We start from the raw sequence: 12,997 nt of genomic DNA, 5'->3' as shown, positions 1-12,997 counted from the left end.
TTAACTTTCATGGAGACCTACCTCGTGGATTTTGTTCAGCCTCAACTATTCTCTGAACTGCAACCTATTTGTTGGTAGGAATGCTACAAGAAGTATTCTGATCATTTATTTAAGTACAATTATCAATACTACAAAAACTAATTACAGTAGAAGTGTGGGTTAAGTATTCATAATGTTGATTCAGATTGCCAAATTTCATAATGTATATACCATGGATAGTTGAGGTATTAATATAGAAGCAGCATTTTTGGCGCGGTCAATTTTAGCTACTTCACTTTAGTCAAGAATATAACATAAAATTTAAGAACTGGACCATATGTATTGTATGTAAAATCCTAATCTGTGTTGATGGCTCCTTGTGACTCTCTATACTATATGCAGCCTTCCTACAATCCAAAATACAAATTAACTACAAGTTCATTCACTCTTCTGAATCCTGATTAACCTGTTAGGGGGCAAAACATTACTCTTCATCTGCGTCTGCACATGTTTACTCTTGCCTCAAAGTTCCCATTAAGTCCAGGGCAACCAGTCGTGGTTTGCTGGAACAATGCCATTTGTTTTAGTCTGCGGCAGTTTGATTGAATGCACTTTATAGGGAGTCCACCACTGCAAATATCACAGCCTAATATTCTAAAAGGAAATATAAAATCATGCATATTTATTACCATCATCCATTTTTATTCTTTTTTATTGTTTTTCTTCCATACAAACGTTTATTGCGCATGCCTTATGAACACCCATACAAACATACAGCACAGTCATAGTGTTATTTGTCATGTGGAAAAACTATGAGCATGAAAGCCTTGTTTTCATGTCTGTCCTGTAAAACATTGGATGACTTGCACGATTTGACTCGTCCTCTTTGTTTTTAATGTGGAGATGCTCACAGTCCTGCCTTGGTTTGGTCTTTGATTTATTTTGTAGTCTTACCATATGTAGAATCATTTCTTAAGCCCTTCGTTTTTACTGTTCGGGAGCTGGGTTGGCATATTTAAAGGGGTCATAAAGGTCACGTTTGAAATCATAAGGGTCAAAGTAAGGCGAGAGGGGTTTCTGGGTGTCTGGTGCTGCAGGGACACTTTCCTCTGCTTTTGCTACTTCCTCTTTCACCACCTTCTCTTCAGCAGGTGCCTCTGGTTCGGTTGTTTCCTGGATAGGACGGGGAGGGTGATCGATGAGACAGTCAGGGTCCCAGTATGGGTCACAGTCATACTCCATACCTTTAGCAGTGATAGCAGGAGGGGGAGGTGGGGCAGACTTTTTGGGAGCAGGAGGAGCAGCGGGTGGTTGGGGAGGAGCAGCAGCTTTTATCTCCTCCTCTGTTCTGGGCCCACAGGAGGGGTTGAGTCGTGGGTCACACAGTACTGGAACAGCCCCTGCTGGCAGGTAGACGATCTGAGGTTTGCACAGCGGGTCTTTGGGGTTACACAGATAGATCCTCTGAGCATTCTCCAGAGGGTCTGGGGTCGGAGCAAGGGTGGTGGGAGGTGGAGGAGGCTGAGTGGTGGTAGTTGGTGCTGCAGTTGTAGTCAGTACACCCATGACACTTTGGTAACTGGAGGCATCTGGGCCATAGATCAACTCCAAGTGACGCATCTGCTGATACAACATCCTGATCCTGTCAATCTCATAGATCTGAAACATATCAGAGAGGAAAAAAAGGTTTTTAGTTGAAGGGTGAAATTCAAGTTGAACCACATATGTAAGGCTGTCCAATCGACCATAACTTACTCCTTCAATGTGCCCTATACTGCTGTAGTAGCGGTAATAGGACTGAAAATCAGGAGTGCCTCTGTACCACTTTGGGTCAGTGTTCCTCTTAGGTCGAGAATTGGTCAAGAAATCGTGTGCCTGAGCAGAGTCAATGCTGACCGAATTCCCTGTGAAAGAACAGGGTCAAGGATTATAAAGGGGGAAAAAACAAATCATTTAAACTTTGATTTGTGAGGTACTTTTTTGATTTTTGAGATTAGCAGTGGCATCTAGAAACATTCCAACAAATATAATAGTCATGACAAAAAGTATTATTGTAATGATAATATGATTGAATATGAATACAAGCCACTTTCTGTTTCTGTCTATTTCTGATTAGCAGCACACGTGTGTAAGATTACAATCTGTAATAAGATGGCAGATTACATACTTCCGGGATTCTTTAATTTCCCCAGAGATGTTGCTTCAAGCAAACCTGGAGGGAGGCAGAGCACATATGTAAGACACTCACCCCGAGCAGTGCGACACTTCACTCTGCAAAGCATTACACAGCGACCAAAGGAGGCGTTCAACTCATGTGAACAGAGATATCAAGAACTACAATTTCCCATGCTGTCATCATTCATCTGTTAATGAATAAGTTTGAACTCCTGTACAAAGGTCACATGAAAGAGGATTAATTCCATGCATTTTACATAGACAAACCTGGTATTAGCAGCAGGCAGCATAGCGCCCTCAACAGGGACATCAGGGAGGTCATCCTTGAAGTCTGCATTTGCAAATCATGCAAAAACCTGATTATTCTACAGTCTGTCTGTCCGACATCACTGCTGTTATTCAGAAAACAGACAATCAAATAATCCATAATATGTGTTGAAAGTATCACACTCCATGACATGAACCACAAGGTGAAGATACTCCACTGGCAAAGCTAAAAATACATGAATAAAAAAAAAAAAAAAGAATCACCTGCCACTAAGATTCCTGTAACAACCATATTTTTTCAATTACTACAGAACCTTATATTACAGCAGTTTAGTCAAACCAATCTCACTTCTTTTGCTTTGGCATTCGCAGATTATTTTCTGCACCAAGTGAACTGACAAAAAGTCAGTTCAAAGCAAATTTTGCCTCATATGAACAGCTCGACTTTTACACTTGACACAGCTACTGAAGTGAAAAAGAAAACCGAAACTGCTCACCTGCAGATGCATCTCCCAAGTCCTGGTCTAAACCTTTGCGCAACATAACTGTTCATAAATACTGCTGCTAATACTGGGGCCTGTCCATTGGCCACTGAACGGCAAGCAGGCCTAACTCCACCCCTCATGCTTTTTCTGTTGAGACGTGGAAGAGCTCATTAGCACACTGAACATGAAACAGCAATAAAAGACCAGCTTCAAACAAAATGTGACTCTTGTAAAGGTGCAAGAAAACAGCCCTGTGAGAGCAGGGCACCTCCTGGGTGCACAGGCAGACCAGTCATAGTCCTGGATGAAGCCACCAGTGGAGGCAGGATCTATGCATTAAAAAAAAAGCATTTTCCTAAATCTTTAGCTGTCAAACATGGATACTTCTGTTTGTTTCATGGACAAAATATGCAAAATACAGTGAGATGCACCATCCTACTGTAGCCCCACTCTTGACAAAACATGCCTGGCAGGTAAAAATTAACCCTCTGTCAGGAAACAGCTGGATATGCCCTTTTAACTCTGGTCTTGACCAGTCAAAAAACAGAGGGGGAGCCGAGTCAACTGCTGTTTAAGTCCCCAAGAAATATGCAAGAATTATGGGCTAGCTTGTCTAAGCACCAAGTCAACGTAACACAGCCTGGGAAATCTTGTCTAGAGACTTCAAAACACCATTTTTATTGGTTTCCACATTGATACAAGCATTTCTGAATGCCTGCATAGCAAAAATACACATAACTGCACAAAATAAGTTTCAGAGTTCTTATTCTGTGTTTACAAGTTTGGCAATTTCCCACCCAAACCTCTTTTCCCTTATCTTATACTCTGTGTCCTTCCTATCTCAGTCAGAGACAAAACCTGGAAACTTTGCTTTTTTCATTTCTTTTTAGCTGATTAACCTTTTCTTCATTGCATTCTTTAATTTTCTTGAGACTGTCTTCATTTTCCTCCACTCTTGCCTGTTGACGCAGTGTTTATCATTTCAACACTGAAGCAAATGCTGTCCTTCAAACCAGGAGGTAAAGCTGCGATCAAAGAGTGCAAGAAGGAGACAGGGAGTCTATAGGGGTTCTACCAGGTGGCTAATGGTGAGCGTCATACTCTAATTGCTCTGTGCCTACGACAGAAATGGAAGGGTAAGAGTACCTGTTACTCTTAAATGATATACATTTAATTTACCTGTACAGTGAGACAACCAGCCGCCTCATGGAATAAATCAACTTGTTTTGCAGATGGTGTAAGTCGGGCAAAAAAAAAAAAGAAAAAAAAAGGTGCTTCAGGAATCTGACATTTTTGCAGGCTTGTCAGAGTAACACTTTTGTATATTGACAAAATGTAATCATTTATATAACAACAAATTGAGCCATCAGTTTAGCACTTGTTACCACTGGTTAAAGTCAGTCTGGATGAGTCTTAGTCAGTTTGATAGTACACTGAAGCGATAAACTTACGAATGAACTATCACACTTGCAATGGCTTTAAAAATTACAATATACATACATAAAACACTTTTTAGGGAGATGATTGTATGTGACCTGAAAGCATTCTCCTTGGTGGTAATATACTCTTCTTAACTGTGGCCAATCACCTTATTGCTCTCTGCTCTTTATTTCAAGTCATACTGTTAATAAAGGAGACCATGGAATAGTTGTATTACTGCAATGTACCACAGCGTGTGTTGCACAACTTTACCACCACCTGTAGGGTGTCAATTATCACAGCCTGTGCCCCTCTGATCTTCAAGAGAAATTATACCTTGTCCTGGAGCTCTCTGCAGGACAGAGGATCACTTCATACCTATGGTGCCTGTGTGCTGTCTTTTCTAAGCAACAATATAGCTATACCACATTTTACAGGGAGATATTGCACTTTTTACTCCACTACATTTATTTCACAGCTATAGTCACTGGTGACTTTGCAGACTGAGATTTTGCATAGGAAATGTATGATTTTTTTTTTTCTTTTGTTACTTGAGGTAATTTTGCCTGTAAACACTTACATACTTTTACTTCAGTAAGATGTTGAATGTCAGACTTCTACTTGTAACAGTATTTTTTGCACTATGCTTGTACTGCTTTATTTTCTAAAATTCTTCATACTTTTTCCACCAGTGGAAAAATGCAATGAATAACTGAAATAATATAGAATACAAAATATGTTTATAACTTCCATTTGAGAAGTGGTTTGTCCATAATTTGCCGTCTGTGGAAAGCATGTTGCTTTATATCAAATGCAAGACGTGTTCCTGAAGTGTCCTTCTGCCACATACAGTCTTTCCACTAGGTGGCAGTACGATTCAAAACCGGAAATGTCTGACTCCTTATGTCAGTTCCTTGTCGAAGTTTTGTAGTTCCTGTGTAGTTGACCTGTCAGCGTTGTAGTACAAGCTGTAACTACTGATAATTTGTCTGTCCTTCTGGTTGTAGCAGTTTTCCGCCAGCAACACAGCGAGCACCAGAGCGTCGGACACACGGGATTATTCGTTCTTACCGTTGTTGCTGGTGTCAGCTAACCAGCGAGCTAACATCTAAAGTTAGCTAACAAGCCAACCAGCTTGACAGCTAGCTTCCTAGCTAGCATTCGACGGTAGCTAGCAGCGTTAGCTGGCTTTTTGTATTTAGCTGGTTCACCTGCTGGTGGTTCGAGGCGAGGAAGCCGCCCACTCCTTCAAATCAGTATTCCGGGCAAAAGACTGAACGGTAAGTAAGCACGAACTTAATGTAGCTGTCTAAAGTTAGCTAACATCACTAATACGGATTAATTAGCGTATTGATTTTAAGAATTTTTGCCCGAGACGAAAGCGTCCAGTAAGCCGGGGTTTGACAGTTCAGCTGCCCAAACAGTGTCACCAGTTCAACTCCCCTGTCAGCTGTTTTGGTTACTGGTTTCACTTCTGTCATTGAGTTTCACAACTTTTGGCATATTTGTGTCTGTTTATGTGACGTTAAGTGATCTAATATCTAACATGAAGTGATTTGTTACAATAAACAGAAAGCACACATTGGGAACATTATGTTAAATGTAAGTGAAGCCCGTGGTTCTCAAAGTGTGGTCCGGGACCCATCAGGAGGCCAGGAATGGATTCCACTGGACCAATAGCGAAATGGACTCTAGGTTTTTGTGCTTTAATTGTACTGTAAGCACAATAACACAACACTGACTTTTTGAAGGATCTCCATGTTCACACTGTTACTCAAAACCACAGTTTCCAGTGAGTAGTCCCAGTGCTGAAACAAGGAGTTGATTCATGGGTTAGTCATTTGAGACCTTTGTCAAACAAAGTGTCAAACATTATCTGGTTCCAGCTTCTCAGATGTGTGGATTTATTGCTTTTCTTTGTTTAACAGGGTTGTAAATAGGATATCTTTCGGTTTTGGACAAATAAAGTTAGTAAATGAATGAACAGTGTGAAAACCTCATCCTGGGCTGTGGGAACTTGTAATTGGCATTTTTCACTTAAGATCTACCTTTTGAGAGGCATTTTCTCACTAAATACTGTTGAAGTGGCTATCATGAATCACTGCTGCAAAGCATCTGGTTATGCAAGTCATTGTCCTTGTGTTACTTTTTAACTCTAGCCGGCTGCCTCAGTTGTGATGACATGTGCACTTCATGTAAATCTTCTGTCGGTGTGTCAGAGCCCTGCAGGGTTTCTCACTCTCAGGGCTCAGCTGTTGCTAAGAGAAAGAGGCAGGGGGTTGCTTGTGCAAGTGCCCAGTGTTGGATCAGGTAGCTGTCACCACCAGGCTCGCGCACGGCCATGTCCGTCACTCGCTGTACTGAGTCACACTTTCATAACTGACACAGCAGCCCAAGTCTTGCCAAGGGTTGTTCGGGCAGAACTGTGCGTTAAAGAAGCAACAAGGAAAGACATTTAGGAATAATGAACCGTCCCTTTAATGACCCGTACCTTCATTGTGGGTGGTGAGGTGGAATGTGTGGAATGGGGCAGAGCCTTAACCCATAACACAGCAGCCCTTGCAGGAGGATTCCAGCAGTCGTTTTTTATTGTTCCACTAAATTTGGACAGACAGGGTGGATGTCACGCTGTCATTGTGGATGCGATCTTTGAAGGTGTGTCAAACCTTGTGAAAGGAATTTAATGGCATGTTAAAATTCAACGGCTATTTTGGGCCTCGGTCCTGTTCTACCGGGATACACAGGACGGTTATAGTTACTGATCTTTGACTCTTCCAGGTGTGTTTGGTTCATCACAGTCGATTAATTAACCAGAACTTAATCTTCAACTGTTTTGATGATTGATCATTTAAGTCATTTTTCAAGCAAGGTTTTGTTTTTGTTTTCTTACTTTTGGTGGTTCCAGTTCCTACAATGTGCTGCTTTTCTCTGTTTGATGTAATGATATAGTTGTGCATAGAATATCTTGGTTTTTGACTTTAGCTTGGACAAAATTAGATATCTGAAAATGTCACCTTGGTCTTACTGTTTTCTGATGTTTCATAGATCGAACTATTCACGGGTGAATTGAGAAGATAATCAGCAGATTAGTCGATGATCAAAATGATAAGTCTTTTCAGCCCAGCTTTATATTATCTAATACAGATATCCAGGACGTTGAGCTCGTTGAAAGCCTGCATGAAGCGTTTTCTTGCTCTACTGGACAATAAAGTTTTGTATTTGGTTAAAAGTAGCCCTAAACATACCAGCCTCTGTGGTCACAAGAAAGTCATCCAGCTGGCTGTTACAAAACAAAGTCAGCTGAAGTCTGGTGAAACAGGGTCTGATCATTTGATGCTAAATGTGACGTTAGCTTGGACTTCAGACGTGACAGCAGACCAGACCAGGAACCTGAAGTGAAGGCTGGACATGCTTAATTATCTGTATGTTTAGGAACAAAATGTTTCGTGTTGAAACAGGTGGTGTTTGCTCCATTTTCCGTTGACCTTCATATGTGTGTCACTGAAAAACAAACGCATGGTTCATTGAGCCGAGACGCATACTTCTCTAATTCTCCCTCTGTTACAGGGTCAGAGTTGACTGAAGATGTGTCATCTGCCATCACCTCACTGCTCTCGAGATTTACAGTCTGCCTGTGCTATATGTTATATAATGCTTACTATAATTATGTAGCATAGAGTTCATGTCTCGAATGTGGGCAGACTATACAGAGAAGAACTGAGTGTCTGTGTGTCTCTCTTTTAATCCTGCTAGAAGATGGCAAAGCAGCGTGTGGTCGATGTGAAGTATGCTGTGTTTTAATTGCATTTATTTTGACACAGATGGAGGCTCAAAGCTCCAGCGGACTGCTGCTGTCCAGAAAGAGGAGAAGAGACGGCTCCAATGGGGAGACCGAGGAGGGCGAGAGGCTTGGGAAAATCCCCAGATGTACAGTGGTGAGTTAGCTGTGTGCCTGTGCCTGTTTGTCCAGTGCTTTCTGTGGGCTGACAGAACGACGAGAAGTTGGAACTTAAGGTGTGATTGGACCTTTAATGTCCCACAGTACATACACATCACATCGTTCCAGGAAAGAATATCACAAAATTAGAGCATCCTAATTTTATTTTATCCCACCAGGGAAGATAAAATGATTCACTATAACGTACAGCTCTGATTTCTGTGTGGATGAAAAGAAGACGTCCTCGATTGCTGAAGTCTTTGTCTTCTGTCGGTGTGGGTCTTTTAGGGGTTGAAGCACCCTGCACCTTTCGCAGATGAGCTCGAGCCAGCTGATGGTAAACCTTATGAGAGAGTCAACATGGAGGAGGCTAAGAGGGGAACACCACGTGAGTCTGAATCTTTCAGTCTCTCGGTTGATGTCTGTACAGAGTGCATCTTTCATCTGTGGATGTCTCGTCTCTCTCCATCCAGCTGACAGACCGGTGCGGGTGTACGCAGATGGAATCTTTGACGTTTTCCATTCAGGTCACGCCAGAGCGCTCATGCAGGCGAAATGCCTCTTCCCAAATACGCACCTCATCGTCGGAGGTAAGCGTGTCTGTCTGTGTCTGTGTCCGTGTAGGCTGTCACAGCTGCAGACGTCTTATCAGCTGCTGTGAAACTCAAAAAAACAGGAAGACACTCGAGATACTCCCAGTGCAAGTCTGATGAATTCAGACATCTGGGAAAAGTTAGATAACTGATAACAGTGCAAGATAAAGAACTGTGACTTATTATTCATAGGGCTGTTTCATACGTGAGAAGGATAAGTAGGGCTGTTTTTTTCATTGCAACACAGAAAAACTAAGCTGAAGTAACAGTAAGGCTTTTAATCATGGTTAAACAGTACCTTCTATGTTTTTGTGACTATTCAAAGTGTGCAGTGATGACCTGACCCATAAATACAAGGGCTTCACGGTGATGAACGAGGACGAGCGCTACGATGCCATCAGACACTGCCGCTATGTGGACGAAGTGGTGCGAAACGCTCCCTGGACGTTAACACCAGAGTTCCTCGCAAAACATCGCGTGAGTGGATGAAGTCAAGAAATGAGTGGGCGAGCCACCACATCTGAACCTCTGTAACCTTTTCCCTGCTTTTTTTTATGTGTGTGTGTGTGTGTGTATTTTTGTTTTTGTACAATTTGTAGATGTGAATCTACTGTGTTGATGTATGTTGTAATGACCTCTCCAGATTGACTTTGTGGCCCATGACGACATCCCATACTCCTCAGCGGGCAGCGATGACGTGTACAAGCACATCAAGGAAGCTGGTGAGTGGTGCTGATTATTTAAGTTCCTTCCATGTCCTGAATAGGTTATTACTGCAACCTCTTAAATGAAATCTGCAGACTGCAATCATCAGCTGCATCTTGCCCTCCACAGGTATGTTCGCCCCCACCCAGCGGACAGAGGGCATCTCCACCTCTGACATCATCACACGCATAGTCCGGGACTATGATGTGTACGTCAGACGCAACCTGCAGAGAGGATACACAGCAAAGGAACTCAACGTCAGCTTCATTAATGTATGAAACGTAGCTTTGGTTTTAACTGTGTGACTGTAACTGTACAGTGTCGGGTAAAAGAAGAGGGCTGGTAATGTGCTGGCAGTTGTTGGCATGAGAGGTAATTCATGTCTCCTCTTGTCACCTTTGCTGTCCCCACTATTATCAGGAGAAGAAGTACCACCTGCAGGAGCGTGTGGACAAGGTGAAGAGGAAGGTGCGTGACGTGGAGGAGAAGAGCAAAGAATTCGTCCAGAAGGTGGAGGAGAAGAGCATCGACCTCATCCAGAAATGGGAAGAGAAATCCAGAGAGTTCATTGGCAACTTCTTGCAGATGTTTGGCCCTGAGGGAGCTCTGGTGAGGATGGTTTTGTTCTGTCTTTCAACACTCTTTAATCAGGCAGTGTGGCTGAGAACACATCCTTGTTTACACTGTTGATGGCCTGGGAGACATGTTGCTGAGGGATGGAAGGCTTTATAACCCGTCGACCGAGGGTTCATTGACACTTAATATCAGGACATCGAGACATTGTTCCACCTCTGTCCTGTTAGGAGCTTAACCGCTCACTTTCTGGAGAGTATGAAAACATTCATGAACTAAAAGGCACTCACCAGCATGTGTCCATATAAAAGATGATGTCTTCATGTTTCCGTCTCACCTCCACAGAAGCACATGCTGAAGGAAGGCAAGGGCCGCATGCTGCAGGCCATCAGCCCCAGACAGAGCCCCGACAGCAGCCCCACCCGCGAGGAGCGCTCCCCTTCTCCCACCTTCCGTCTCCCCTTCTTCAGCAAGACCTCCCCGCCTCCCTCGCCTCCGCCCCACCACAGCGGGGCCCGCGGATACCTCATCAGCGATGACGACGACGACGAGGACGACGAAAACTAGAGCGCGTCTGAATTCTCCACTCGTGTCGGGCGCCGCAGTCAGTGCTGCCGGTTAACTGAGCTGCCGAGTAACATGGTTTTCATTGAGCTCCTGCTTCCATTTTTTGTTTGTGTATGGATTTACTTTGACATTTAGCACTTCAGTGTCCCGTTCACTTGAGCAGCCAGGTTCTCCAGCTCTCCTCTTTTCAGCAGCCAGTTTTGTTCTTTTGGTTCTTGTGTCACAGTCAGTAAAAGTTACCACTCGTTCTTTGAAAAGTACTCATGTATCTCGGCCACTTTCGATGTTGAAGTTATTAGTTGCTCACTGTCACTTAGGAATATTTGCAGGGCTTACACTCAGTGCACTCTTCCATCTATGATGGTATTCTCAAGGTTGGCATGGCAGTGAGGTAGCAGTTTGTGTTTTTGTTTCTGTCATGGCTTTAGCGGGAGGTTTTTGGTCACTTGTGGGAAGAGCACATTTATTGTGGTGCTGCAGAGCTGAGCTGAGACCTCATGGAGACACTGTTGGATGTCTCTGGAGGAGGTTTTTTCAGAGCGGGTCAGAAAACTGGACTTTTAAACGATCTGCTCGTGAGGCAGTTAATATTCTGCTCATCGTAACACGTAACCAACCTGTCTTTTTTTTTAATAACAGGGAACTCCAGATTACATCAGTCTGAGGTGAATCTTAAGAGTCGAGTGTTAGATGTCTATTAAACAGCAGCTTCTTCCCACTCCCACGTTTGTCTGCCTGCTTCGGGGCTATGTGTGTGCGTGTGTATGTGCATGTGATGTTTGTGTGTGCAAGCTCTTTCGTCAGCATGTTTGAAATGTCTTCTGTCAACGTTCTCCACAGAATACTGCACATCTGGGTTCAGCTGTGATCTAATTGCATACACGTAGTAATAAATGTTATTTGTCTGCTGACAAGGTTCAGTCTTTGGAAGACTAGTTTCAGACTGGACGCCTTTCTTGTGGCGTAAATGAAAGTCATGCAAGGATGACCCATTTAACTGTTGACGTAGACATTCTTATTTTTGTAGATTCCCTCTTTCCTTATCGTCTGTACAGATAATGATCTTAATAACCCCTGTTTAGAAGTGCTTTGACAGTCTGAGCGGTGAATCAACGTGAGCAGGGCTGGAGTTACATATGTATATTTTTTGGTGATGCAGATCCTGAAGTCAGAATTTTCATCAGATACATGTGATGACAATAGAAGATATTACGTTGTCATATATCAATGAAGACCTGAGAACTGTTGAAATGCCATACTTCTTAGAAGAAACCACATCTTTTTGTTAGTTGGAGTCACAAGCACAAATAAGATTGCTTCATGAATGAGGCCCAATCATTGACAGCATGCATACGTGGCAGAAGTCGTCCCAAAAATGCACAGATTTGGAGTTTACACCAATTTACAGGAGAAATGTGCATCAGTTTAGATGCAGACTGTGTCACATGTGGTGTGAGGGGTCCAGATTTCTGCATTAATGAAACACCAGATCAACATTTATGTAGCTACCTCCTTCTTCCCCGAACGGATTCAGTTTCCTAAGATGAGCACAAAGTTGCAGCATTATTTTTCCTTTCTGAACAGAGCCATTGTCACAGCACCGAGACAATGAGAGTGAGTCAAATATTTGAGATTTTCTGGCCTCGCGGTGTGCCCTGCATCTCAGCTGATAAAAGCATGTCTTGTGTCTCTTACATAACTGAAAACTTTAACATCACAGGTCACCTGAAGATGTAATGCAATACTGTCAAGGACTTGGAATATAAATGTTGGATTCATCTGTTTAAAGCTTGGTTTCCCAAAAGCAAGTCATTTTAAAGGTCGGGGAATAAGTGAAAAAGGATTCCCACAGTTATGAAGTCCTACTTTTGGTATTAAAAGTACAAAACAAGTATAATTAGTAGAGGAACACTAGCCTAGATTTTGGTGCTAAGCTACTCTTGGGAAGCCTCGTCTCGATTCTTGTGGAATCGCTTCCCTTAAATCAGTGTGAATTTGTCAGTAAGACGTTCGAGGTGGCGGAGTCTGGAGTGGCAGCCCAGAAACAGCCACTACTACTAAGAACAAATGGAAATGTTTTTAACAGCAAGTGTTTTAATCATGTTATTTTACTGTTTGGGTTATTTTTGTTTGATGTCCTGGATGTAGAGGAAGAGCAAGTCAGGAACAATGTATTAAAACATGTTTGGCCAAAGCATTTCTTGACCCCAATCAATTATTGTCTGCTGTGCTTTTAGGTAATGAGCCAGTATATTTCTCAAACGAACAGTCCACCATCGCCCAGAATCCATTGTTCC

At 42.7% G+C, this 12,997-nt stretch overlaps 2 protein-coding genes across 2 annotated transcripts; one reads left to right on the top strand and one right to left on the bottom strand.

Moving 5' to 3' along the window:
* Positions 1-966: 966 nt before the first annotated feature.
* LOC143329241 (uncharacterized) lies at positions 967-2,964 on the bottom strand. The gene is made up of 4 exons (XM_076745050.1): positions 2,919-2,964; positions 2,147-2,191; positions 1,735-1,883; positions 967-1,638 (listed from the first exon to the last, which is right to left on the bottom strand). Exons 1-4 carry the CDS (start codon positions 2,962-2,964, stop codon positions 967-969), a joined length of 912 nt encoding a protein of 303 aa, XP_076601165.1.
* A 2,246-nt stretch (positions 2,965-5,210) lies between these two features.
* On the top strand, positions 5,211-12,897 carry pcyt1aa (phosphate cytidylyltransferase 1A, choline a). The gene is made up of 9 exons (XM_076744483.1): positions 5,211-5,605; positions 8,147-8,260; positions 8,551-8,650; positions 8,736-8,852; positions 9,181-9,332; positions 9,499-9,577; positions 9,690-9,832; positions 9,981-10,169; positions 10,479-12,897. The coding sequence occupies exons 2-9, from the start codon at positions 8,147-8,149 to the stop codon at positions 10,698-10,700; spliced, it is 1,116 nt and encodes a 371-aa protein (XP_076600598.1). The 5' UTR covers positions 5,211-5,605; the 3' UTR covers positions 10,701-12,897.
* The last annotated feature ends 100 nt before the right edge of the window (positions 12,898-12,997 follow it).

This window comes from Chaetodon auriga, chromosome 12, assembly GCF_051107435.1.
Source record: "Chaetodon auriga isolate fChaAug3 chromosome 12, fChaAug3.hap1, whole genome shotgun sequence".
In the NCBI taxonomy this organism is placed as follows: domain Eukaryota; kingdom Metazoa; phylum Chordata; class Actinopteri; order Chaetodontiformes; family Chaetodontidae; genus Chaetodon; species Chaetodon auriga.
Note: the sequence above shows the minus strand (reverse complement) of the source record. Positions and strands in the feature narration are given on the sequence as shown.

Excerpts from the sequence above, each read along its gene's own strand:
- LOC143329241 (XM_076745050.1), bottom strand. The coding sequence starts at position 2,964 with ATGTTGCGCAAAGGTTTAGACCAGGACTTGGGAGATGCATCTGCAG. Across the intron at positions 2,192-2,918 it reads CTTGGGAGATGCATCTGCAG|GTTTGCTTGAAGCAACATCT; the intron begins GTGAGCAGTTTC and ends GCCTCCCTCCAG. Across the intron at positions 1,639-1,734 it reads GTATAGGGCACATTGAAGGA|ATCTATGAGATTGACAGGAT; the intron begins GTAAGTTATGGT and ends GATATGTTTCAG.
- pcyt1aa (XM_076744483.1), top strand. The coding sequence starts at position 8,147 with ATGGAGGCTCAAAGCTCCAGCGGACTGCTGCTGTCCAGAAAGAGGAGA. Across the intron at positions 8,261-8,550 it reads AAATCCCCAGATGTACAGTG|GGGTTGAAGCACCCTGCACC; the intron begins GTGAGTTAGCTG and ends TGGGTCTTTTAG. Across the intron at positions 9,578-9,689 it reads CAAGCACATCAAGGAAGCTG|GTATGTTCGCCCCCACCCAG; the intron begins GTGAGTGGTGCT and ends TGCCCTCCACAG.